This window comes from Phocoena phocoena, chromosome 20 (assembly GCF_963924675.1).
Source record: "Phocoena phocoena chromosome 20, mPhoPho1.1, whole genome shotgun sequence".
In the NCBI taxonomy this organism is placed as follows: domain Eukaryota; kingdom Metazoa; phylum Chordata; class Mammalia; order Artiodactyla; family Phocoenidae; genus Phocoena; species Phocoena phocoena.
Genome location: NC_089238.1, coordinates 40,332,257 through 40,359,726, shown reverse-complemented (window position 1 = coordinate 40,359,726; position 27,470 = coordinate 40,332,257). Strand labels below are relative to the sequence as shown.

At 46.2% G+C, this 27,470-nt stretch overlaps 1 protein-coding gene and 1 non-coding gene across 3 annotated transcripts; one reads left to right on the top strand and one right to left on the bottom strand.

The window, feature by feature from the left end:
* Positions 1-586: 586 nt before the first annotated feature.
* Positions 587-27,210, bottom strand: PHAF1 (phagosome assembly factor 1). 2 transcript variants are annotated; one of them, XM_065899227.1, is made up of 16 exons: positions 27,147-27,210; positions 21,320-21,402; positions 17,231-17,314; positions 12,413-12,456; positions 10,510-10,589; positions 10,181-10,275; positions 9,248-9,345; positions 9,046-9,158; positions 5,751-5,884; positions 5,284-5,367; positions 3,096-3,178; positions 2,643-2,686; positions 2,224-2,267; positions 2,013-2,071; positions 1,316-1,388; positions 587-673 (listed from the first exon to the last, which is right to left on the bottom strand). In XM_065899227.1, the coding sequence occupies exons 1-16, from the start codon at positions 27,208-27,210 to the stop codon at positions 587-589; spliced, it is 1,269 nt and encodes a 422-aa protein (XP_065755299.1). The 2 variants fall into 2 exon arrangements, with proteins under 2 accessions (XP_065755299.1, XP_065755300.1); XM_065899228.1 differs by lacking the exon at positions 17,231-17,314.
* On the top strand, positions 3,509-3,615 carry LOC136141580 (U6 spliceosomal RNA). The gene has a single exon (XR_010657754.1). It is a non-coding gene; the product is annotated as a U6 spliceosomal RNA (small nuclear RNA).
* Positions 27,211-27,470: the final 260 nt, after the last annotated feature.

Below are 27,470 nucleotides of genomic sequence, written 5' to 3'. Positions count from 1 at the left end.
AGTTGTGTTTCAACCAGTTCGGTGTGCCTACTGGGCCTGGCAGGGAGCACGTGCAAGAAAGAAACAGGGAAGGGCAAGTGGGCCACCTTGGCCACAGCCAGCTCATCAAGTAACTAAAGTGGATGTAGTGCAAAAGTTGCAACCAAGTACTACGGACATGCTACCTGCTTGCCTTAAGGGTCATGTGGCAATGTTGGGCCAAAGGCAGGACCCTGTCCTTGTCTGGGTGCCTGTGTCCTCAGCCAGAGAAAAAGCCCCAAGTTTTCCCAATGTGTTGGGGACAGGGGAGACAGAACCCTGTCTCCTTACATGTTAGTCGAGAGCTCCTGGGTCCAGGTATCAAGGCTCAGAGTTTGTGCTTCTCTTTGCAGTCTGTGTCCCCTGTTGGCACCAGCAGGCTGAGATCGCACAGAAGAATATTTGGGCCTCTCACCCCATGGCAGAGCACCCAGCCTGAGCCCCACCTCAAAATACCACAACAGCCCTTCCACACTGGCAAGGTGTCCAAGAAAACCCACAGGGTGGCCTGCTGAACAGGATGCGATACACAGTTCCATGGGGCAGAGGGGCATGGGTGGTGATGTTCCTAGGGGAGTTCCGCGGTTCTCAGGTGGGCACCAGGCCTGGGGGGGCCATAAAGGGTCACCGAGGCAATGTGGTTGTTCTGCATGACCTGTTATGAGAAGAGGACAGCGAATCAAGGGGGAGGAGTTGAAGGCATGTAAGCAGAGCAGGCAATCAGACCCACAAAAACCGGCAGTGGCGTCAGTCCTGTGCTGTGACTGAAGAGAAGGGACTTGAGGCAGCTCCTGTGCACAGGGGCTGGAGGTTGTGTGTGCAACCCACCTGCACACGGGGCTGGACTGACCCCTCAACACCCCCCAACTCATGCTAAGGGGGTCATCTCTGCTCCTGTGTCTGCCTGTTTCTCTGGGATATATAAACTTCACCAAACCCATTTGTCCAGTCCTTCTGGAACTGCTAGAGGTCTGCTGAAGGTATGGCATCCAGATGGGCAAACAGGGGCAGCCCATTCTTCTCCCAAGCCAGTGGGGCCTCTATAGCCACTCACCCCACAGCACGTTCATTCACATGGTATTTAAAGGCCCCCAACACCCCCGGACTGAGCCCCACTTGCTCTGTGGTTACCTTTCCTATTGTACTCACATTTTCAAATATAAATGTGGGATCCCCATTTCCTCTCATCTTGTTGGATTAACCTGCCCAGCAGGGCCCTCAGGCCCTCCCCAATCTCCCTCTCAATCACTTGCCTGTCCTCGCCATGACCACCGGCCACTCAACCCCCAGGGCTTACCTCAAAGATCATCCGCTGAAGACCAAAGCAGAACGTGGAGCCAAATGGGTTGGTGTTGTTTGGGGAGGAGGACCTGAGGCCGGGGAAGCCACAGTTAGAGGGGCAGACAGAGGCCAAGGCCAGGCAGGGCATCCGGTTCCTTTTGGGATGGGGGCTATTAGCCAGTGGTCCCTCATAGCTGTGAGTGTTTCCCACACAGGCCCTTGAGATCCTAGGCATAGTGATGGGCCTCATTCAAGCACCAAATCCTACATAGTCCAGCTGGCACAGAAAGTTAACATGCAGTTGGACTGGAGTGGTGCAAAGTCAGGAGGGAGAGGGAGCGTCAGGCAGGATGCAACCAGGTATTGGGCTGTGAACTAAAGCAGATTGCAGCTTTGATAGGGAAAAGGGGGCCCAGGACAGCTAGTCAAAACTGCCTCCCTTTCTGAATAACTAGAGGCAAAAAGGTCCCCATACCTGGAGGTAGGTGGGAGAAGGGGGAGCTAACCCAAGGGGCAGCCTCTCTGGTGTGAGTAAACATGCAGAACAGCTGGCCTAGTCCTAACACGCAGGGTTGCAGCAGGAAGCACGTTTGTGGCAACATCAGAAGTTTGTCGTTTCTGTCATTAAGCCATACCCACTGCTAGGGCTCCCTGGGCCTTCTGGGCTGTGAGGACCCAGATGGGGTGATCAGAGGCAGCAACCTCCCGCTCACCTGTGCAGGACAACAGGTTTCTCCACAGGGTGGCCCAGGAGGTCCTGGATGTTGTCCCACTGTAAGAGGGATGCGGGTGACAGGGGATTAGCAGGGACCCGACCCTACCCGTGACAAATGGCTGGCCCAAAGGACATGGGAACCCAGACTGCTGGCAGACTCATGCCTACCTCATTTTCAGACTGCATCAGGTGGGAAAATAGGAGCTTACCTTGCTGTAGGTCGTGCATGTTTCTGTCTGACCATCTGTGTTTTCTGAAAAGACAACACAGGGTGGTTGGTATCTGGCCTGGCCCAGATTCAGTTCCACACCCGCTCAGGTAGATGTCTCAGCCCACCTGTGACCCCAGCCCTAGCCACCCTATGCACTAGGATTGAAGTTTGGAAACCAGCAATCCCATGGTCACAGGATAAGACCTTGAGGGCCTCCAGGAGACTACAGACCAAGAACACTGTGGGCCCCAGAACACAGAGCCCAACCCAGAGGAGCTGAGGCTATGGGCAGGAGCAGGTGGGCAAAGACGCCACAAACCCAACCACTGCCACCCTCCCTGCATGGATCAATCTCTTCTCATCATGAGAGATTGATTCTAAAATCCTTTCCTTACCCTGAGGACACTGACTACTCACCTCTCTTTACGGTTAGTGGGATCTTGAACTCACAGCGGTGATAACTAGAGAAAGAAGGCAGATGGGTAAAGGCTGAACCCCTTGGGAGGCCTTGACCACCCCCACATCTCAACTCTGCACCCCAGGAAAAACAGGATCAAGCACACTTGCCCAAAGCCCTGGCTCTGGGCCTGACACAGTGTTCCCTGGGAGAGGCCAGATCTGGGCACTGGAGTCAAACCAAAAAGGGCACAGCTTGGGGGCTCTGAAGACCCTATCACCTCAGATAAGAGGCCAAGCTTTCTGAATCTATTTCCCTATTTGTAAAATGGGTATAAATGGAGAGATATAAGGAAATGGGTACTATACCAGGAACAGAGCCCAACACTCAGGAAATGTTTGCTTTCCATGAAATAGCAAACATCCAAAGCCACAAGCTCTCTTTCCTGGAGGGGCAGGTACAGGTATACTCACATATTAAAATTATAATGTCCAGGGTAATTGGTGTGTAGGACAAATTTCTTCACTTTGTGTGTATTCGCATCAAAGAGGATGTCCTGGGATAAAAAACAAGGATGCCCAAGTGGGGAAAGTTACTGAGGCAGGGCAGGGGGCTTTCGAGGGCATGTCCAACTTAGAGACACCCACTCCACAATGGGGATGCCCTTGGGGAACAGCTTTCTCCCAAATAACAATCAAGGGGACAGCTGAGGCTGAGTGCGAAGGGATGACGACATACACCGAACCATCTACAGGCCTCGTCATTCCAAACCTTGTACCAGTAGGCCCAAAAGGCACAAGGGACTACAGCTCCCACTGCTTGGGAACTCAAACACGGTCAGGGACATCTTTCCTGACCAAAAACACCTGATAAAAAATGTAACCGAGTGCTTGCTTCAGCAGCACGTATACTAAAGTTGGAATGATACAGAGAAGATTAGCATGGCCCCTGCACAAGGATGACATGCAAATTTGTGAAGTGCTCCATATTTTTTAAAAGATGTTAAAAAGGGCTTCCCTGGTGGTGCAGTGGTTGAGAGTCCGCCTGCCAATGCAGGGGACACGGGTTCATGACCCAGTCCGGGAAGATCCCACATGCCGCGGAGCGGCTGGGCCCGTGAGCCATGGCCGCTGAGCCTGCGCTCCACAACGGGAGAGGCCACAACAGTGAGAGGCCCGTGTACCGCAAAAAAAAAAAAGTAACCGAGCAGATTTTGGCTTACAGGCTAACAAGAAGATTCAGGGGCCACCTGACTCTCAAGGGACTCAAGGCACCTGGCTATTCTGAATGCCATGACCTGCCAGACCCTTCTGGCTTCCAGACCCTCTCTGTGGGAGTCAGCAACCCTTGGAACTGAAGTAAAGGCTAGCCTCTAGCCAGGACTCAGATCTGGATTTGACACTGCCTATCAAACACCTCTTCGTACCCTGCCACACCCTTCTCAGGTTCACATCCTGTCAGCTGTTCTGCCTGAGACCCCAGGGTTACCCCTGACTCCAGCCCTCCACCAATAGCCACACCATGTCCCATCAGGGCTGGTCCATTCGTTCCATCTTCCCTGACACCTATCATCACTGGCCCTTGAACTCAAAAAGAGGTTCAGCTTGGGACTTCCCTGGTGGCGCAGTGGTTAAGACTCCACGCTCCCAATTCAGGGGGCCCGGGTTCGATCCCTGGTCAGGGAACTAGCTCTCACATGCATGCTGCAACTAAGGAGCCCACCTGCCACAACTAAGGAGGCGGTAAGCCCCAACTAAGAAGCACACGTGCTGCAACTAAAGGAGCTGGCGAAATGCAACTAAGGAGTCTGCCTGCTGCAGCTAAGACCCAGTGCAACCAAATAAATAAATAAAATAAACATTAAAAAAAAAAAAAAAAAAGAGGTTCAGCTTACAACAGTGCCATTCCCTCCTGCCACCATCCTACCCGCAAGAGTTTATGATCCCATTGCCTCTCCCCTGCTACTCCCGGCTCCTCTTTGGTCTTTTCCACACTGGCAGACCCAGTCCTCCTCCTTTCTCCCTCTCTGGAGTGTACCATTTCTTTGCTGCTTCTGGGTCCCAGGCCCTAGAAAGCTGAAAGGTTAGAAAACCCAATATCCAGGCTAGCCCTGCCCTCTGAGCTCTAGCCCGCTGGTGCAGTTTTCTTTACACTATCATTTCTCTCACACACACATCTACCAGCTGGACTGTCAGCACTGATGGCCACAGCTCCATTCAGCACCGTACGTCCAGAGCACAGGGCCGCAGCAATGCCTCTGGGGAAATCCCCTAAAAATACACGAGCACACTCCCAGACTTTAAGCCTTTTTTGTCTACCTGTTTTTTGGCTCCAGAAGAGGGTCCTATGCTCTACAAAACAGCAGTTCCCAAAATATCTTAACCTGAATGACTCCTGCAGCCTCTACTTGTGGAGCATGCTTCTCTCAGAAAAGAAATGAAGACATACCAGAGAACCCAGTGTTTCTCAGCAATGGTGGTGACAGGAAAGGTCTACTTTGGGGGTACCAATGCCAATGCAAGACAACCCTGGTAAAGCCAGCTAGGGCGAGGTTTCCTGCAGCCAGGCATGGTGAAAGCTGCATGTATGCACACAGGTATGCCCAGGGGCACTGCACACTCCCACAGAAATGGAACGCTTCTCTAAGGAATCACAACTTACCACTCCGAGAGTGAAGTAGTTAAAAAAGTAGTCATTGCACTTCGATGGAACTTGCTTATGAGGAGAAGGAGAATGAATCTTCATCTGTTGGGGAAAAAATAACAATGAATTAAAATCCAACCCCTTAATACATTTAATTCTTGGATTAAATGAGTCTACAAATTGTGTTTCTTGTATAACGTTAATCTGTTGGGGAAGCAAGAGTGTGGGAGTCCCACATGCTCGTGCCGAATAACCCAGCCAGCTTTGGTTGACTATAGACTGTGCCTTCGTCTCCAAGGAAAGGCACAACAATCTGACCAACAGGGGTCGGAAAAGAGCTTTCAATTTACTTTTCCATCAGCTTTAATACAGCAGGTCCTATGGGAAAACAGCAGTTTACATTTACTCAGTATTAAGTTAAAGTTGATTAAAAAAAAAAGAGAGAGAGACACCACCTATTCACTTTATAAACACATTTTCCCTACCTTGTCTTCTGACTTGTAGAAGACCTTGTGTGGAGAGCCAAGCATGCTAAGAACATCTTGGCAGGAATCGCCAAAATACACTGAGCGTTCAAATACCCGCATCTTGGCATCTGCTAATAAGCCGGGTCCACAACCTGGAGAGAACAAGGTACAGGTGGTCAGGTTCCCAGTCAGCGCCTGTGACCCTGCAGCCCAGGGTCCCGGGAGCCCTAGAGAGGCCAGTGGCTGCACGCTGCATTATCAGGTTTGGCTGAGGGGAAAGACTGCATGTAAGCTGAAGTACCAAGTCACCAGGACTTGAGATGCTAGAAGAGATCACTATCTACTCAAAATAATGCGAGAGATTCACTCAATCCCACAAAAGTGATACAGAGCTCTAGAAAAGTCATTCACTGACTCAGCAAGTACTCAGTCATTGACACCATGGGCTAGGACACTTTGCTAGATGCTGAGGAAACAATGGTGAGCAAAATAGGCGCAGTCTCTGCCCACACTGGAGCTTATGGCATGAAGATTCCAATCAGACCATCACAACTGTGGTGCAATAAACAGCAGCACAGGTGCTACGGAAATATATAAATGGGTGCTATTATCGCTTGTCACTTTCCAGGTCCTGACAAGATACAAGGATTTACGTTAAGAAGTACTTCTCAGGGGGGCTTCCCTGGTGGCGCAGTGGTTGAGAGTCTGCCTGCCGATGCAGGGGACGCAGGTTTGTGCCCCGGTCCGGGAGGATCCCACATGCCGCAGAGCGGCTGGGCCCATGAGCCGTGGCCGCTGAGCCTGCGCGTCTGGGGCCTGTGCTCTGCAACGGGAGAGGCCACAGCAGTGAGAGGCCCGCGTACCGCCCCCCCAAAAAAGAAGTACTTCTTGGGGCTTCTCTTGTGGAGCAGTGGTTAAGAATCTGCCTGCCAATGCAGGGGACATGGGTTCAAGCCCTGATCCGGGAAAATCCCACATGCCACGGAGCAACTAAGGCCGTGCGCCACAACTACTGAGCCTGTGCTCTAGAGCCCACAAGCCACAACTACTAAGCCCACGTGCTGCATCTACTGAAGCCCGCGCTCTAGAGCCTGTGCTCCACAACGAGAAGCCACCGCAATGAGAAGCATGTACACTGCAACTAGAGGAAGCCTGCATGAAGCAATGAAGACCCAACACAACCAAAAATAATAAATAAAAATAAAATATATTAAAAAAAAAAAAGTACTTCTCAATGGTAACCCCCAACCTGAGACTGGACCTGAAGATCACTCTATAAAAGAGCCAAGAGCAAAGCACACACTAACTTTTAACTCCCTAATTCTACAAACACCAGACCCACTAACACTCAAAAGAGACAAACCAGGCAAGTGGGAGAAAGAAAAAAACCTGATTTGCCAGAAGTTTCTTCGTTGGGAAGAATCTTTCAACCCTGACTTTGCCTAATACATTTCAGAAATGGTTCTAGTTAAACACACACATACACAGAAGTGGTTGTGGAATAGCAACAGACACACCAAGAGTAAAATTTCCCCCATTCTGTGGATGAGAAGACAAAGTGTTTTGCTCAAAATTATAAAAGGAAGCCAAGAAACCAAGGACTGCAATTCCTGGTACCATGATAACCACCACCATCACCTTACTCTACACAGGGCTTTATAGCTGACAAAGCTCTTTCTTGTATAACAATCCATTTGTTATATACGGAAGACTTCAGGGATCCAAACTCTGAAACAAAGAGGTACTGAGTTCTCCAACTAACCCAAGAGTCTTAAGTCACAGCACATATAAACTGAGTGGCAAAGTAAGAGCTGTTTCAAATCCCACTCCTGACACATACACACACACAGCTGTGTGTAAATTAACTAGGTCTTGGGAAAAACCACGGTCTACATTAACCTCTGTCTATAAATCCTGCACTTAGGCAAGCCTGGGTGACCTATGGAACCCACCAAAAGTCCTGTCAAGGTGGACTGTGTGCCCATGTCTCCAAGTACCAGATACTTGTGAATGTCCAGGTAGGGCTACAGGGGAGACACCCTTTACAGGTGAGCCTCCTCTCTTGTCTCACTCTACCTGAAGCCTCCTCAGGTAAATTACCCTTAGTTCTTTTTAGGATACTATTTTAGTTTCTGATTCCCTGGAATGAGTCATCCTATAAATTATTGTGGGGATCAAGACAATTGAATGGACCTTCCATGTTAAAAGCATCACTGTAGGGGCTTCCCTGGTGGTGCAGTGGTTGAGAGTCTGCCTGCCGATGCAGGGGACACGGGTTCGTGCCCCGGTCCGGGAAGATCCCACATGCCGCGGAGCAACTAAGCCGTGCTCCACAACTACTGAGCCTGCACTCTAGAGCCCACGAGCCACAACTACTGAAGCCCGTGCGCCTAGAGCCCGTGCTCCACAACAAGAGAAGACACTGCAATGAGAGGCCCATGCACCGCAAGAATAGACCCCGATCACCACAACTAGAGAAAGGCTGTGTCCAGTAATGAAAACCCAACGCAGCTAAAAAAATAAATAAATTAATTAAAAAAAAATTATATATATAATTAATTATTAAAAAAAAGAAAAGAAATTTCTAACCTGGAGGCTGTGAACTAATTGTTCAGGGGAGTGAGTTCACAGTTTATATACCAGACTCTATAAACGGTTGAGAACGGATGCCCCAGAGACTGATGCAAGACCCCAGCTTACAAACACTGGCTAGAATGTGAACTCCATTAAGGCACAGCCCCATCATGGAGCTCAAAGTCCCCAGGCCGTCTTTATGGAGGCAAACTACACACAGGAGGATCTCGGTACCACTAAGTATAATCCAAAGGTCCGAAGGAGTTGAGATTGTCCACACAAGAAAATACAAGATAAGGCGTGAATCCTGGAGAGACCAGCTACTGAAGGCAGCAACTCTTTTTGTTCACAGTCAACAAAACTGAGCAGGGTATGGCTATACCACAATTCAACAAACTCCTCTTGCCAGTCTACTCTGAGAAATTAGCACAAAGGGTGGAAAACGAGACAACATACAACACTGAGCCCATAAGATATATCTCCAGGACGCAGGAACCACTGCAAAGCTACATAAGTACACAGAGGCTGACGTACCTGCCGAGGGAAGAAGTTTTGCTGCCATTTATTAAGATTTGCTCAAAATAAGACTGTCTTGTCCCTTCACAAATTTAAATGAAAACTTTTAACCATAAACATCAGCACCATTTGTCTTCTACCAACTATCCTAAGGACGTGGGATTTTAGACTATCACAACAAGGATATAATGGAGAATCCACCACCCCAAAGCCAGTAACTGACCTGCGGCAAGTAGGCGAAGTCGTAAACCTGAGGGTCCAGTTCCATCTCGAAGAACATCTACACTCTCAGCGTACACATTGCCCAAGAAACAGCTCAGGGGCATCGCGGGAGCCCTGGGGGAAGGCACAGTGAGCAGAGGCTTTGCCCTCCCTCCCAGGGAGCCCATGGCCTTAGCATGAAGCTTGTGCTCCCCTACACGTACTTGGTATCCTGTAGACTGTTTCCACTGTAGATGTACATTCGTTTCACAGTTGCTCCGTGTGGTATCTGGAGAGAAGCCAGACCATGGGCAAAATTGGGCTGCAAACACAAGACAAATATTTTAATAAAAGCACACTGTGGGCCATGTGACTCAGGCTCTGGCACTTTCCTGACACTCATATGGTCTTCAAGAACTGGCCAGGTCACGAAAGTAAGGAATTTAGAATAGGAATATCTCAGTTTCAGATAGAACTCTGCTACTGGTACTGCCTTACCCGGTACAAATTTTCTGTATCTATTTCCTCATCTATAAAAATGGGTATGGTTACCTACAGTGTAGAAAGATGGGACTGTGGTTTCCTGAGAAACTTTGAAGTTTGCTTGTTTTATTTATCAAGATTATTAAAACTCTTGATATTAAAAAAAAAACTGGCCAGGTCAAAGCACACAGTCCAACCTGTCTCCAGGTCAATAAATTCACCTAATCATGCAAGTTCATCTTTAATTTTACTTAGCTTTTCATTCCTTCATCAGGGAGAAAATGTAGAAATGCCTCCTTTAATAAAATGTAAAACTTACAAAAAGCTATCATTTCATAACACTAAGGATGCTGTTGCCTAAGGATGAATTCTCTCAAATTCCAGGCCATTAAGAAAAACTGTGGTGATTTGGAGTTTTAAAGCACACGACGTGGATTTACCTCTGCAAAGTGAGCTCGACCTCACTCTTCAGTTGAAAGCGCCCTCTTCCTGGGAATGCCAGCCTGGGCTTTGTTCTATCAGCTTCCCCCACTGTACCCCCCATTGGCCTCCGAAGACCTCAGAGATCAGGAAACCAAAGAAAGAGCACCTATCCAGCCTCCTCCAATGGTACTCTGCTGACCCGTATCACCTGGGCACCGGGCAATAAATATCAGGGAAAGAGAAAGGCTAACCTCGTACTTGGGAGCCTCAGTCCATGAATCTAGCTGAAAAGAGAAAGACAGTCCTCTGAAGTTGAGGTGGAAGAGCTGCTCAGCGGAGTTGTACACTGTGGGAGTGGGGAGAAGAAATGGCATGGTTGAATGGCATCAGAAGTTGTGAACACAAACCAGCCTGGCAGGGAGTAATGGCTGGCAACACCTTCCTTGTGTCTCATTTCTGAACTGACCTACTAGACTGAAAACAAGAGGAAAGAGCTTTCCTTCACACCCAAGTACCAATCCCCAAATCCGACAGGAACATGGCTACAGATGACCAGAGGAATCAAATGGACTTGGCTTACCTCCAGGATGGGTCGCACCAAAAGACTGGTCAATCTGCTCAATGGTGGGAGCTATGGCTTGAGAATTGAAATGCACACCACTGAAAAACAGAGATACTTTTTAATACCAGGCTTTGCAAGATGGGCTCACAGATCATTAGAGATGGTGGCTGGAAGAGTTACTCTTAAAACACAGGTGAGTGAGTCTACTATTGTATCAAAATAAAAGTTTAACTATAGAACTTTTAAATAAGAGACAATAAATGAGGTCATAAATAGTCAATTCTCCTGAGGTTGATACAGAGAATTAGTCCTCTAGGACCTCCCAAGACATTTGTGGCCACCAGGCCAGTTCAGAAGGAAATCAATCTGGCCTCAGCCCCATGGCATTTGGACTTGGATAAAGAGTACTCAGAAATAGACACTGTTAATGTGTTTTCCCAGGATGCATACTAGTAGTTTGGCTTGAAAAGGAGCTTTCTTAAAAAGGGATGAATGTCTTAAAAGTGTACAGCCAAGCGAGGCAGCTTGTTTTCCTAACAAGCAGAAGAACCAGCACTCATGGATTGGGTGAACGGGTATGTGGATGGGGAGGAATGCATCCCAAGCAAAGGAAAAATACCTGGGAGGGGGGGTGGGCTTGGGAGCAAAGAGAGGCGAAAGATTTCAGATAATGAGCATGAAGATAAATCATTTACAATTTTAAGGAAAATGTTTAAGGTTAAGAATACTTTAAAAAAATTATCACTTATGGAAAACCTCTGCTTTTTAAAATATTTATTTTATTGAAGTATAGTTGATTTACAATGTTCTGTTAATTTCTGCTGTACAGCAAAGTGATTCAATTATATATACATTCTTTTTCATAGTCTTTCCATTATGGTTTATTACAGGATGCTGAAAATAGTTTCCCATGCTATACAGTAGGACCTTGTTGTCTATCCTATATATAACAGCTTGCATCTGGAACCGCTGTTTTTAACCAGGCACTGTGCTATATGCTTTACCAGTATTATCTCATGTCATCTTCCTAACCCAGCAACCTGATTATTGGTTTCATTTCTCTGATGAGAAAACAAACTCAAAGAGGTTAAGTGACTTGCCCAATTTCACAGAGCAATAAAATGAAGTCATCATAACCCAAACCCAGGGAAGCCTGACTCTAGAACCCTCACTCTTACCCACCACTGTCTCTTAAGAGGGCAGGTCTCAAGTGCAGACCCTGAGGTACAGAAGGCCCCAACAAGACTAAAAGATAATCAGAATCTGCAGGGGTCAGTGCTATTATGCATTTGCTTTATCCACTTCTCTGCTGGCAAACACTGCTTGAGTCAGCCCAGGAACTGATTCCTTACACACCCTCGAGAAGGTAAGCCTGTTAAGGAAGCTTACTGAACGGAATATTCTAGATGCCAGCACAGCGCCTTACCATAATGGAGGTTCAAATATTTGTGCATCATACAGGCACAAACACATCCCATTTTCATTCTAAAAAGCAGATTTTGGCCCCCCAAATAGTAATCCTTTTGGCATTCTCTTTAGCATAGGCCTTGAAGTCAGATGTATCTGGTTTGTCCCACCTCTGCTGGTAATGAACACATAAAGAGGTGCCAAACGAGGCCGTGCAGGGAAGGGTAGCTATGACCCAGGGGAAAGTCACAGACCTCTGAGCTGAGGTCCTGCTTTGTTGTGGGATTAAATAAGTTGTCACATATGTGAAGTGTTTTACACACAGTGTGTTCTTAATGAGGTTTCCTTCTCTTCCTCAGGAAACTGAATAGACTTGGAGGCTGCAGGAGGAAATCATGGCACCAGGCTGTAATCCCAGAACTGCTGCAGATGGGAATCCTTTACCAACTTACTATGGGTAGTAGATAAAGCCCCTGTGTACCAAGCCTATGACACATACCAGGAGAAAACTTACCAATATTTTAACTTCACTTTAGTCAAGTCATATACTTCAATCACCTAAAAACAAAAATTTAAGAGCTGTTAGTGCTCTGCAGTTGAAAAAGATTAATTAGAAAGACATTTATAGAGTAGTGAAGAAAAAAAAAATTATCACTAGTTGAAATTCTCCTGAAGCACTGCACATTACGTTTTTTTTTTTTTAATAAATTTATTTATTTTATTTTTGACTGTGTTGGGTCTTCGTTGCTGCATGCGGGCTCTTCTCTGGTTGTGGCGCACAGCCTTCTCATTGTGGTGGCTTCTCTTGTTGGGAGCATGGGCTCTAGGCACGCGGGCTTCAGTTGTTGTGGCACATGGGCTCAGGAGTTGTGGCTTGCGGGCTCTAGAGCGCAGGCTCAGTAGTTGTGGTGCATGGGCTTAGTTGCTCTGCGGCATGTGGGATCTTCCCGGACCAGGGCTCGAACCCGTGTCTCCTGCATTGGCAGGCGGATTCTTTTTGTTTGTTTTTTTTTTTTGTCTCTGACGCGCACTTTAATAAGCCCCACCCTCTCTGGCCAGGCCGCCCACTGTTTTTTTTAATTAAATTTATTTATTTGTTTGTTTGTTTATGGCTGTGTTGGGTCTTTGTTGTTGCACACAGGCTTTCTCTAGTTGCAGCAAGCGGGGGCTACTCTTCGTTGCGGCACATGGGCTTCCCATTGCAGTGCTTCTGTTGTTGTGGAGCACGGGGTCTAGGTGCGCGGGCTTCAGTAGTTGTGGCTCATGGGCTCTAGAGTGCAGGCTCAGTAGTTGTGGCGCACAGGCTTAGCTGCTCCGCGGCATGTGGGATCTTCTCAGAGCAGGGCTCGAACCCGTGTCCCCTGCATTGGCAGGCGGATTCTTAACCACTGCCCCACCAGGGAAGCCCCTGTTCTTATTTTTAACTCTGGAAGAAAAACCCATACCACACACACAGCATAAACTCACCCTACCCCTCTTTCTAGTGGATTGTTCAACAGATGTCCATGGACGTTCTGCATCAGGTTTTTAGATATCATCTAGTGCTGGGTCACATAAAAGATTGTACATACCATGCTACAGGACAGTAAAACCCTCCACAGAAACAAATTCATGCTGTTTGTGAAGGCTGTAACCTGTAAGGGGGATACTGAGCCCCCTTCCTTTTATTATATACTTTGTTGCATTATAAAAACCCAAATCAAGTCCCTTTCAAAAACAGCTTCAAAATACTGTGGTTTACAAAAACAAAAAAAGATGGAGGGAGAGGTCTATCCTACTAGAAAACAAGTCATATTACCTTAGCTTAGGTCAAGTGTGACAATATTCAGCTATATCCCTAACGAAGAGCATCTGGTCAAACCTGGAGAACCTCAGGACCCTTGTGAAGTTTCAAAAGGTTCAGCCTCAGATGAAATGTCAAGAACTCAGGAATGAGACAAAGGAAAAGGTATCGAACTCTCAGCCACTAGCGATGCCAAGTAATGAGCGTTGTGAAGTATTTTATGACAATGGCGTCAAGGGCTAGGCAGGCAGTAGCATAGCTGGCTGAGGCCTAGAGCACCATTTGGTATCCTATAGCTGGGAAGTTTGGCCCCCATTGAAGAAGCACAAGCAGAGCTGGTTCAATGTCTGTTTGCCCTGACAATCAGGGCTTCATCCTGGGAAGGGCTGTGGGACACTGGGTACAGGAGCATCTGGCATTGTCACAGGAACAGAGACATAACAGGCAGTTCATTCTTGGTCAGACTTGTCTCTAACTTTGTTTGAGAATCATAACTGAACCACAAATTGGGCACCTCTTCACTATAAGGTGCAGCTATTCTGATCCTACCTGCTGCTAAGAATCACTCCCTCTGCTGGGCTGTTGTAGCACTTCAATCTACCCTTTCCTACACTATTAGTATATGCTGCTCACTGGTACCGCTATTAGCATATGCTGTTCACTGGTACCACTGAGTTAAGCCCCTTGAGGTCTGGCTGATTAGTTTGTACAGAGGAGGTATACAACACATGTCAGGGAGTCAGCTGGGTATGAAGATAGCTAAGGGCAATATGAAGCTCAAAAATATGAAAAGTGGTGCCAAGAGAGGTCATGCAAGGGCAGGGGAATAGCTGAGATTCATGACACTATCTTCAGAAAGCCTGGGCATGGCAGTGTATTATGCCAAACTGGTATGCCATTTTACTGAGGCCGGGGTCCCATGCTGGCAGAGGCCTCAACCCTCAGCCAGAATCCCTGCTTGTATAGCAGAGGCAAGCACTCTGCCTCTTCGAGTGCTACTACTATGGCTGGCTAACGATCCCCCAAGGGCTGCCCATCGCTCACCCTGTGGGCCTCCAGGGTATTCTTGCTGTGACACTATCATTCACCTGCCAACAGCCCACACCAACACTTATGGTGTGGCACCTGTGACACGAAGGACTCTAAGACAGTCAGCACTCTGGGTCCCTTGCCAGAATCAACAAGCAGATTTTGACCTAAGGAGCTTGCTGGGCCATAGGGACAAGTAGCTGGGGAAATCTGAAGTCCATGGTTTTCCACCCTCTGGGCTGGAAAGGACCTTGATTTCCCTAGAAGAGAAGACATGGCAGCACCCAAGATAGGAAAGGAAGACACGTGGCTGTAAAGATTGTGACTTGTGAAGCCTCATTCCATAATGCTCTCTCATAGATAGGGAGTGAGAGGATGGGGAAACTGCAGGACATAGCATCGGGGAGAAGCAGCTTCTGAAGCCCTTGGATGGAGGGGCAGGCAGATGGGTGAGGTCAGACTTGGTACCAACCAAGGCACCTGAGGGATTACTTCCTCAGTTTCCAGAGGCTCAGGCAGGGCCCCAGCCCCTCTTTCTTCATAGGGACCCCACAGAAGGCAGAGAGAAGGTTCTATTCTATCTCTTTTCCCATTCCTCACTTTTCTGCATAGCATGCTTACACTATTTTCTTCAGCTTTTATCACATCTATTTCCCATACTCATCAACAAACCTCAGCCATTTCTATTCCCAGTGGCCAGTTACTGCACTCTGGTAACATAGGGTTAAAAGCTTGGTGTCAGCTAGACCACTTATCCTCTGTCCCTCTGTTATTTCATTGGTAAGAAGTACCACTTACAGGCTTGTTAAGATTAAATTAGGAAATGCATGGGAAACACTCAGCCATGTGCCTAACATGTACTAAGTGCTCACTAAATATATAATATTGTCCTCACCATGCTGTAACTCTATGGTAGACTGCCTATCTATCCCCCACTGTTGTCTATTTAGGTTGCTTCTGGCTTTTCATTACTATGAAAAGCCCTGCTGTAAATATCTGGCATTACTACCCTCCCCATAATCTTTTTGGGTTATGTTTCCTAAAGTGGATTTACCAAGTTAAAAACAAATGACTCTTTGTAAAGGTGTTTCCAGATTAATTTCCCCTAATTTGTGATGAAGCCACACTGAAGACCACCTTCTACCCTTTGCCAGTGTGGAACTTCTGGTCAGTAAAGACAGGATGACTGAGCCTACAAGAGGAGGCAAGGGTGTTGTGGGGATAAGAATGTTCACATCAAACTTTCCTTTTGGAAAACCATCATAAATGAGGAATTCTTATTCCACGTACAGATCATTTTTCCATGTTGTCTTCCAAGCCTTTTGGAAAGGCAACTCTATATATAACCTAACCAGGACGATGGCTCTGGCATGCCACTGCCCTGAGCCACATTCAACCTTATGACTCGGAGGCATGAGTCTGATGTCACATGACTAACCTTTCATGTCCAGGCATTTGTAAATAGTGTATTAAAAACATCGTAGACTGAAACAGGTGTTAGTAAACTGCACTTGACTGCCAATTAAGACAACCCTACATACCAGCAAGTTGTTTGTTTACATTTCGTTTTTTTTTTTGCGGTATGCGGGCCTTTCACTGCTACGGCCTCTCCCGTTGCGGAGCACAGGCTCCAGACGCACAGGCCCAGCGACCATGGCTCATGGGCCCAGCTGCTCCGCGGCACGTGGGATCCTCCCGGACCAGGGCACGAACCCGCGCCCCCTACACTGGCAGGCGGACCCCCAACCACCGCGCCACCAGGGAAGCCCCTTTTAAAGGGGCTCAAGAATCAACTCAGTGCTGGTGGTGTTAAGGTCCAAGCTTCAGCATTTTAGGAAGAACAGTTTCCATTTTTCATATTCCCAGTCTTATTGTTTGACCCAAGAATGAAGCAAAACAACAAGATATAAAAACCTTACTAGGGCTTCCCTGGTGGCGCAGTGGTTGAGAGTCTGCCTGCCGATGCAGGGGACACGGGTTCATGCCCTGGTCCGGGAAGATCCCACATGCCACGGAGCAACTAAGCCCGTGCGCCACAACTACTGAGCCCACGTGCCTAGAGCCTGTGCTCCGCAACAAGAGAAGCCACCGCAATGAGAAGTCTACGCACCACAAGGAAGAAAAGTCCCCACTCACCGCAACTAGAGAAAGCCCCCGCGCAGCAATGAAGACCCAACGCAGCCAAAAATAAATAAATAAAATAAATGCCAAATACTTAGCTCCTCTCATTTTCCTATTCAACATAAAAGCCCCCTCCCCACAGCATGTTCCCAAATCTTCAACACTCTTTCCCCTTCACCTCTGGAGCCTGGGGCTGGAGTCCTTCCCAGCCTCTTTCCAACCATCCCAATCCACCTCCAGCTTCTCTCTTTTTAGGGGAACAGGCACAGCTTCAGTTCCCTATATTGTGGTTGTCTCTAAAACACAAAAGTCTACTCCCACTTATGAGTTTCAGAAACATCCCACAACGTCACACGTTAATCAGCCTGATGTGAAACTTTACTCGTCATTTATAGTTACCTTAAGTCTCTGATTGAAAGCATCAAACAGTAGTTTGATCCCGTCCTGAGTCAGGTTAAGGATGAGGTCATGGCTTAGAGGAGACTACAAAAAACCAAAATAATAAATAAATACACACTCTGAATATGTAGTATTCTCACCAGCACCCACTGAAACCTTATAACATAAATGCAGTGTACAGGGAATATCTAAGTGTAGACAGCTGACAGGTTTGGAAGCCAGAAACTGGTTTGTGAATGCAGTGTCCTCTACTTCCAGCCTTTTGAGTTATTACCTGGGGGAAAAGGCCAAAATTATGGAGTATACAGGCCATTTTCTTTCAAGGGTCCCGGGTCCACATTTGTAGCACGGGTTTACTGCTGTCAAACCTACAGAGTAGTTGATGAGGAATAAAAGCCTTGTAAAAGGCCTCGCCAGGATCCAAACTCAGCAAGTAATGGTCAATGCATGTTAGCTCAACCTATGTCCGTTCACTCCCAGGCTGTCTGTACCACCCACAGGAAAACACATTTTATTCTTTGACTGTTTTATGCCAGATTCCAGGACAAAGAAGTACCTTGTGATCTGATTATGTATGAGATGACACTCTTACTCCTCCCTCCCTCCCCGCACCATCCCCTATCAGAAAGTGAAAAGCCCAAGTCTAATACCTAAGGAGTCATATTTCTACATTTGCCCCTTCTGAGTCCTGGGGGGAGGGGAGCAGCAGCAAATCAGTGGGCAGAGCTGGCCTTGAGTCTTGGTGAGCTGGTGACCTTAAGTGACTCTCTAAACTTCTCTGAGCTCTAGTTTCTTCATGGGAATACCATCATCCCTTCCCCTCCAGGGTTGTTATGAGGACATAGATAGTAGATCAGAAAGCACCAAGCTCAGCACTCAGCATACAGTACTCTTTCCTAAAGTCTGCCCCACCTGCCTGCTTCTGTGCCAATGCAATCAATTCAAAGTCTGAAGACTCTCCATATGCCTGAACCAGGCTGCCCAGAAGTAGAAAAAAACCACCACCATCCAAACCCCTGCCCCTTCTTGAAACTGGCACACAGTTGTCAAAAGGGTTTAGACAAGTTTCTTTATAGAGCTTCTCAAGGTAGGCCCAGTAAATGAAAGTATGCCTGTGAGAGACAGAGATATGGGCTGGAAGGCCAGGTGCCACTGCTGGTGTGGGCCTTACTGGAAAAATTCTCTAGAAGGACCTTTCTGAGATTAGCTCAGATTGTCTGCTCCCCTCCACCTCACTGAGCTTCACAGGACAGCAGGCCCAGGTGGCACCATTATGCCTGGCAAACACTAGAAGAAAGAATGTTGTAATTTTCCAGTAGGTCTGTATGAATGTCTAAAACCATTAGGTGTCAAGCATGATAATGGAATAATGAACCCTGACCTTAGGTCACTTATTCTCAACCCAGAATACACAGTTCTATTTCTGAGAGGGCTAGTCCATGGTGGTAAGCAGGATGAAGCAAGATTTTAGCATCTTTCAAGATCCTTGCTTGGAGTATCTGAATTTTCTTACACGCTCCCAACATCTGATCATTTTTTCCCTGCCATTGTTACAATTCAGGACATAACTAAGCAATTTTCAAAAGCAAGCAATTTTCAAAAGCAAGCAAATCATCCTCACAATTAATGTTTTATTAGTACTTTATATCTACAGAACCAAAATACATATGTACTATGTGGTGCTTAAGCAGGTACTTTCCAGTTCAGTAAAGCTGTCTCTGCTAGTTGTTAACATCTCTTCCCTGTAAGAAAGATGGGACCTACTTGATATGCACATTTAATTTCCAAGGTGTGATTTGCTAGAGACAGGATATTTCTGAAATGTTTAATGGGGCCAAATGATTTTCTGCACATGATGGGAAGCAAAGACACAAATGGGAAAGGAAGGGAAGGAGGGCAGAAGAGGATAGGACCCACATTTAAGAAGCAACATATGAGAGCTCTGAGAGCCTATTTCCTCTTGATCCTCATCAAAAGATTATTCTATTATAAGGAAACCATATCCACTTTACAGAAGGAGAACCAGTCGGGTTATTAACTTGCTACAGTCGGACAACCAAGAAATGGGGAAAAGCATAGATCTGAACCAAGGTTTGGATTTAAAAACCTATGATTCCGGGGGCTTCCCTGGTGGCGCAGTGGTTGGGAATCCACCTGCCAATACAGGAGACACAGTTTTGAGCCCTGGCCCGGGAAGATCCCACATGCCGCGGAACAATTAAGCCCGTGAGCCACAACTAGTGAGGCTGTGTGCCACAACTACTGAAGCCCGTGCACCTAGAGCCTGTGCTCCGCAACAAGAGAAGCCACCGCAATGAAGAGTAGTCCCTGCTCGCTGCAACTAGAGAAAAGCCCCGCATGCAGCAACAAAGACCCAATGCAGCCAAAAGTAAATAAATAAATAAACAAATAAATAAATAGAACAAACGAAAAAAACCCCAAAACCCTATGATTCCAGATGCTTAGAAGACACTGGGGGAAATTAGCTTAATTAATGTTAAAACTACTATTTGTACCCAAAGACTGGAATGACAGACAACAAGGTAGTGATATATGAAATATACTTCATTTAAAATAATTGGTTAAGAAAGTTTAAAGCCTACTTTCTAATGTATCTAATCTTGGGTGCTTAAATCTGATTTAACTAAATGTACTGGTGGCTATAAGCTCAAGAAGTAAGCCTATTATCCCTGTTTTGATGGCTGCTACCTGTCCTGAGTAAGTCCCTCATGGTCTAACACTGAAAGTCAAATAAGGTTAGGGATGATCTGAGTGCAAAAAAGAGGAAGTCACCATCCTTCACTTAATAAATGAGAAACCATTTTGGCATTGTGGCTCCACGAACCTCTGCCCAAGTCCTGTGTTTTGTGGTAGGCACAAGAATATCCAAGCACTTGCTTGGAGATTAAGCATTCCCTGTCTCAGAAGGACCCCTCACATGGGCCTCACTAGGCTGGCAGAGGGGTACAGTACTATGAAATATAATGTTTGGGTATAGGTAACAGGCTCAACTCTGACAATAAGCCAAACTGGGAAGCCTCACAGAAATCTCACCCACCTCTAACCCACAACATTCTTCATGTCAAAAATAAGCTGTCAATTGCTTTAGGATCAGAAACTAATTGAAACAAATGGAAATAAAATCATCATTTTGGTACTTAAAAGGGTCTCAGAAAAGGCATTGAGAACATCTTATAGCCTGTGTAGGATCAAGACTATTCCCTGAGGTTTATGACACATAGGGCACCACAAAGGTTGCTCCACAGTGTCTGTGTCCAGAAGAACTACGGATTCCAGTGAGTTCAACAGAAGGGAGACTGCATTTTTAGAGATAAGAAGAATCTTATTTCTAAACGTCTATAAAAATGTTTCTAACTTTACTTATAAAACCTAATAAAAGAAATCCTGATGTTCAAAAAGTTCTGCTCCAGTGCCAACCTAAAATATAGTATACTCTTTCTGGAAACTGAAAAGGTCCTTGTAGGTACATATAACATTATACTATAGGGGTTAATTCTGGGCACAACATTAATAGAGACTACCATAAATCAGACCAAAAAAAAAAGTAAAACATGTCCATTAACTTGGAGCCAATGTTTTGTAATTTCCATATATCAGATCATTCTCAGTAAAGGGGTGAGCTATACCTGCTTTTTTTCAAGTCTGGGATGGTGTGCTAGCTAGAAACCTGTACTGCAACAATCCCGAACACAAACCAAAGCAATCAACAAAGCAGAAAAGACTAAACATGAAAGTGGAAGGCAAGCACCCTAGAAGAGCAGACAGTCCTTGAGGTGACCTCCCACTGAAAAAGTCCCTTTTAAGAGCCAGTAGGTAAGTCAAACATAATTAAAAAAACCAAGTTTGGTTATTACGGCTCATCTAAGCTTGGCAGCACTAGATTATCAAAACCACAAGTTTCAGAATCAAAGAAAATGTACTTGGTAACTGACTAGTGCTGAAGACTCTCCCATTCAAATGCATTGACCTAGGAATTCCTGCCAGTCATTATCTCCCAGAGCATCAGCCTCCAGAAGTGATTCACTAAGTAGGGATGCTATTTCAGTAAACAAATCAGCCACCACTCACCTGTTCACTGTAGAGAACCTGGACATTTTTTATGATGCGACAGTGCTTCTGAAGAATGGCTACTGCCTGAGCCAGAGGCATTCCTGAAATAAAGCAAGGACACCTGTGTTGTTACTTGGGCTATCCATTTACTGGCATCTATCACTGTACTTGGCATTAGTCCCTGTAGTAAAGCCTGGGGTGGGAGCAGAGGCCACTAAAGTCTATGGACATATTGAGTAAATAAAAGTTCAATAAGCAGTAAGAGCTAGAGAATAAAGTTAACGGCAAGCACTAAGGGAATAAGTGGATTGTATAAGGGGAGGGAGTAAATATAAAAGACTTCCTGGAAATGGGGACTTCCATGTTGATCCCAAGCAGGCAAAGGGCTTAGAGAAAGCAAGTCAGCAGGAACCAAAGAATAGAGTAAGAAATGCACTGACTGCATGACTCTGGAGGCCAAGGTTCTGATTCTCACTCTGCCATGATTACATATAACCTAGGCAGGTCCTTCCTCTCTTCCTTTCTGATATCTGTCTCCTCTTTTAGTCTGCAGGAGCACATGATTTGTAAGGGCTCATTTAAAAAGTGAAAAAAATCACACATTTACCAGAATCAACTTATTTTATGAAGGATTTCAATGGATTCTCACTTATCAACCCACAAACATCCTCTAAATCTTAACACTTGATTTTTTAACTTGTGGGCCATTTTAAACAAATTTACATATGCCCCCAGTTTAAGAAATCCAGATCCCAATGACATCTCAAAGATTCCAGGGACTCATGGGGAACAGCAAAAAGTATGTTCTCACAGAGTGCATTATATTTCAAACAAGAAACTCACAGAGACAATCCAAAAACAAAGCTTCATGAGTGCAAGGATAGTGTCTGTGTTATTCACCACTCTCTGGATCCCCAGCACTGGGGACCCATACAGTGGCTATTGAATAAACATTTATTTAGTGGGACTGAAGGATTATGGGCTAGGTAATAAGAGAAAGGAAGAAGGACCACCATATGACCTTGGGGCAGCACAGAGGCTCACATTCAAGATCAGTTTACCTCTGATTCCAGGAGAGATGTGCAGAAAAGAGCTCACACACAATGAATTAGAAAGTTAAAAAATGTGTGACCCATCTACATTTAAACAATGATCTAATCCTGCCTTCATTCAATGGTCCATTCTACGGTTTGAAGAAAGTTGGAGGGAACCACACCTTAAGGTACTTCCCAGCCTTCTATAGCATAGAGCCTGGCACATAGTAGAGACTTAAATGTTTGTTGAGAATATGAACAAGTTGATGCACCATTCAGCTTTGCCATTCCTGAAATGGAGGAGCATCTATGCTGTCTCTCCCATAGGGAATGGGCAAACATCCATGTAGGCAAGACAGATAACCTCAGGTGCTGAGAAAGAGAAGGCCACATGGCACAAACCAGTTTCTTGAGGGACGGTTCTTTTGCACCTAACCACATCAAATTCCTGGCCTTGGAATCTCTGGGTCCTGAGGCTTCCAGGGAGTAACCCACCTGGAGGAGACAAAGCAGCCACCAACGACCAGTTGTCACACAGCTGCTGGTAAAGAAAGGCTACAAAAGGTCTCTAAAGGGAACCAACCATGTATATGGCAAAGAAACCCGAGCACCATTCTAGCTCTAAGAGTCACCTAACCCCCCAAAGGGTGTGGAGTATATGGTCAGTCTACACATCCTACACCTTACTCATTATTTGCCTGCTTATAACCCTCCAGTGGTTTCACAATCCGGGGGGATAAAACCCAAACAACATGCCATCACCTAACTGCCCTGAATATTCTGGACCTTGGCCACCTCCTCTACTCTTTCCACTGCTCACCAAGCCTCCCTTTGTTCCTAGCACACATCAAGCTCTTGGCCACCTTAGGCTTTTGCACTAACTCAACTCTGCTGAAATGTTCTTCCCATAGCTGGCTCTTCTCACTCTTCAGGTCTTGGCTCACACTTCACTTCCCTGACTGCCTTATCTAATGAAGCCTCCCATTCCATTTATTTATCTGTAAGAGTCTCCCCTACATGCCTCCTTGAGGACAGAGACAATGTCTGTCTTATGACTGTATCCTCAGCACTCAATCACCACGCCCACCACACAACAGTAAGTGGTTCTATGTACCTGTCGAGCTCTGAATGAGTGAAATAAAGCAATTAGGTACAATACATAGATCCTGTAGGCCCTTAGGACCACCCTCTCCCTCTGAGAAGTCTCATCCTGTCTCCATCAATACCACTCTTTCCTGCTGTTCCTCCAACTTTCCCAAGTCTCTATGATGGGCAGTATTTCCTTCTGCCCATCCCTCATTCACCCAAACAACTAGTTTCTGACTTACATCTCAATCTGTTTTCTGTATATATCAAAAGGCAAATAGGGACTTCCCTGGTGGTCCAGTGGTTAAGATTCCACACTCCCAATGCAGGGGGCCCAGGTCTGATCCCTGGCCAGGGAACTAGATCCCGCATGCCGCAACTAAAGATCCCACGTGGCACAACTAAGACCTGGTGCAGCCAAATAAATAAATAAATATTTTAAATAAATAAATAAACCTTTAAAAAAAGGCAAATAAAGAGTTGACAGATTAAAAGTGACTTTTTAATCTTCTCTTCAATCTGGCCTCTCCTCTGTATTCTGGATCTCATCTCTAACACAGTCACTCAAGCCAGAAACCTCTAGATTCCTCTTCCTTACCCATATCTCCAAATCTAGTCTCCAAACTTTCTTCCTAAACCCATGCCCACAACACTTTACTAATAGACATCCTTTTTTCCACTGAACAGAGACTCTTTGATAGTGTCCCAGGCAGCTAACTACAAATAGGGAATCTGGGGATCTGATCTTCTTCCACTAGTACATCACGCTCTAATTAAAATACCAAGTTGCTTGCAGCTCCCCACACCGTCTATCTTTCCCACTTTTTTTTTTTTTTTTTTTTAAAACCTGACTGGAAGATTTATGTCTATGGAAGTGTAGTTGAAAAATCTGGCAGTAGACTTCTGATAGGGCCTTCCTGGTGCTCACTGGCTCCAGGAATGGTATTGGTTCCTACAGATTAATAAGAAGCCTTCTCTGAACTCCCAGGTCAGGTCAAGTCTCTTCTCCCCTTCCACAGCACCCTATACAACCTCTACGTCATTATAATAAAATGAACTATTTCTGTACTCCTTCCCTCCCACTAGACTAAGCTTTTCAGGGCTTATGACCACTTCTTACTCAATTTTCAATGATTATAAGCAGAGTCCACATAATGACCCTTCAATAGAGTAAGTCCCCAGTCTCTCTGGAACAAGGTAATCTCAGAGAAGACCATTCTCCAGTGACCCTTTAAATCTACCTTGCTTGGGCATTTTCAAGATTAATTTTTAAAAAAATTTTTATTGGAATATAGTTGATATAAAATGTTGTGTTAGTTTCTGCTGTACAGCAAAGTGAATCAGTTATACATATACATATGTCCACTCTTTTTTAGATTCTTTTCCCATATAGGTCATTACAGAGTACTGAGAAGAGTTCCCTGTGCTATACAGTAGGTCCTTGTTAGTTATCAATTTTTTTCAAGATTAATTTAAAAACAAATTTAGAGATATGTCTCCATACCAATACATCTTGCAAGTCTCATTGAAAACATTTCAAGTTTGCACTGCCTTTATTCCACCATTGGTCAACCCATGGGTGGCACTCTCAGAGATTCCTCTCTGCCTAGGCTTTCCTGTCTCTGTGTTGTTGGCATTTCCCTAATCTGCCAAGAGTACACAAAGGCCAGGAAGGCAGCCAAAAAGCTGGATGCAGCTCCTCACTGTGCCAGGTGGATGATGGCAAGGGCTAGATATATCTGCATTTGCACAGATTCCAAAAAGAAACCTGGAGACCTGGAAAGCTGAGCCCATACTCAGAAGGACAGAGCAGTGAGAAGCAGAAAATCCCTGTTAGGCTTCTTTTTCTCCTCTCTGCCTTTCCGAGCCTGTTCTTCATCTGGCAAATGGAGGTTACCTTACAGGGTTGTGGTGACTTTAGTCTAGCCTAAGAATGTAATTCTAAAGCACAGATCCACTTACTAGACCTATCCCTACCTATCAGCCTCAAGTGCAGTTTAAATGTGTTGAGGGCTGGGAAGAAGATTGAGAAAGAGGGAAAAATTACTTTTTTATAAAAAGCTTGGGGAAGTTAAATGACCACCATCTCTCAGGCAGACACAATTCAAAAATATAAATTTTTTTTTTTGGTCATGCTGCTCGGCTTGTGGGATCTTAGTTCCCCGAGGAACTAAGCTTTCACTCAAAGTTCAATTCTGGGCCCAATGTACAAAAATGCTCTTTTCACTGTTTGTGGTTGCTACTTAGACAGCCTAAAAGAACTACCCAAATCCTTAATTCCTAGAAACTGGCAAAGTTAGGAGTAGGGGTTAAGGTATCAAAGCAACAGTTGACAGAAGAAACCTTACTCTCCCACCCAATTTTTTGGAAATCTCAAATGATATCCTAATCACTACTTTTGACCCAGAGACTGCACTACAGAGATCCACAACCTGGTCACACCATTAAGCACAGTTTGAAGCTATAGTTACAGTTTTCACTCCACCCTGTGAAGTCCTGGTATGAGCATAAGCTGTGGTTAGGGGAGGTTCTTTCCTAACTAGAAGCCGAACAGCATCAGCATGACAAATGGGCCTGGCGGCAAAGATATTATTATTAGCCTCTCAATCAAGTTCTTGGTGCTTCACAAGAAGCTGCAATGTCACGAGAGAAGGTGACTGAAAATTCTCAATAAAACTGGCTCCTACAACCCAGAGGAGGATTGTTGTGTTCAGTTCACGGAGACACTGAGCACCAGCAGAGTCCTACCAGCAAATCTGTTCTGCAGTTTCTCAACTACCCTATCTCCATAGACATGAGTCTTCCAGATTCAAGGATAAGCTATAGCCCAATGGAGCAGCTGCCTCAGTCCAGTAGCCCAAATTAGTGTGACAAAAGTTCAGCCCTGCACAAACAAACAGCACAGACACCCCCACCCCCTCTTCCTAGTGCTGGAACATAAAAGTAAACACCCTCTGGGGTTACCGAATGCAAATGATTGTACACATAAAGGTAGTGACGTTGAGGAAAGGGAAAAAATGGGCCAAAACTCACAAGATGGCTAACCTGCATTTTCTACAAGCTAAATGTTACTTTCCCCGCACTCCTATTTCATTCAACCTTTAACTCTCTCGGCTAAGGTCTGGGTTTAGATTACACCACACATCAACCACATTAAAAACGAGAAGGAAGCTAGTCATAAGTTCCTTTAACACACACAAACCCTCCTTAACTCCCTTGGCCAGATCCCCGACATCTGACAATGAGAACAGTGCCTGGGTTTCTCCTAGAGGCTACCCACAGCCCAGAAAAGCAAAGGGAGACAGACCACTGTGGCGGTGTTTAAGGGTGTCAGTCACTTCTTAGTTATTTGGTCTGTAAAATGGGGATAGAAATAACAAGAGTAGCGACCCCGGCGGCATACTTGAGATAATTATGCAGAGGAGAATAGGGCCTGGACCTGAATCAATGTTTGGGGCGTGTCAGCCATTGTTATTGTTATTATTACTGAAGCACTGCCCCAGGAGGGGCCCCGCCGAGGCCTGATGCAAGGGCGTCAGGGCCTGGCAGAGCGGCACGCTGCCGAACCGGGGCGGTCGGAGCGGGCATCTAGTGGCTGGAGCTCCAAAGAGCCGAGGAGCCGCGGGCGCAGGGGAGTAAGGAGCAGAGCCCAGAGGTGGGAAGGGCCAGAAAGGAAGGAAGGAAGGATCAGCGAGTAGGGTCGTGAGGGAGGACCCCATACTCACCCAGAGCGAATTCCCATTGCTCATTTCCCAGAGAGCGCTCGGGCACTACCTCCAGATCCAGCATTGGTTCGGCTCGCCGGGGCGGCCTCCCTGCGGCAGTGCGGACGGGACCGGAGCTGAAGAAACAAAGCAGCAGGTGACCCACCGCCCCCGCCGACCCGCGGCAGCCCTGTTCTCCACCTCTACCCGGTCGCCAGCGCTACCGGCCCAACACCACACCTCACCTGACCTCACCTGACCTCACCGGCAGAAGCCTTCAGCAGCGGCGGCAGCAGGAGCGTCTGCGGCAAAAGTGGCGTGCAGGGCCGTAAAGTGTGGCAGGGG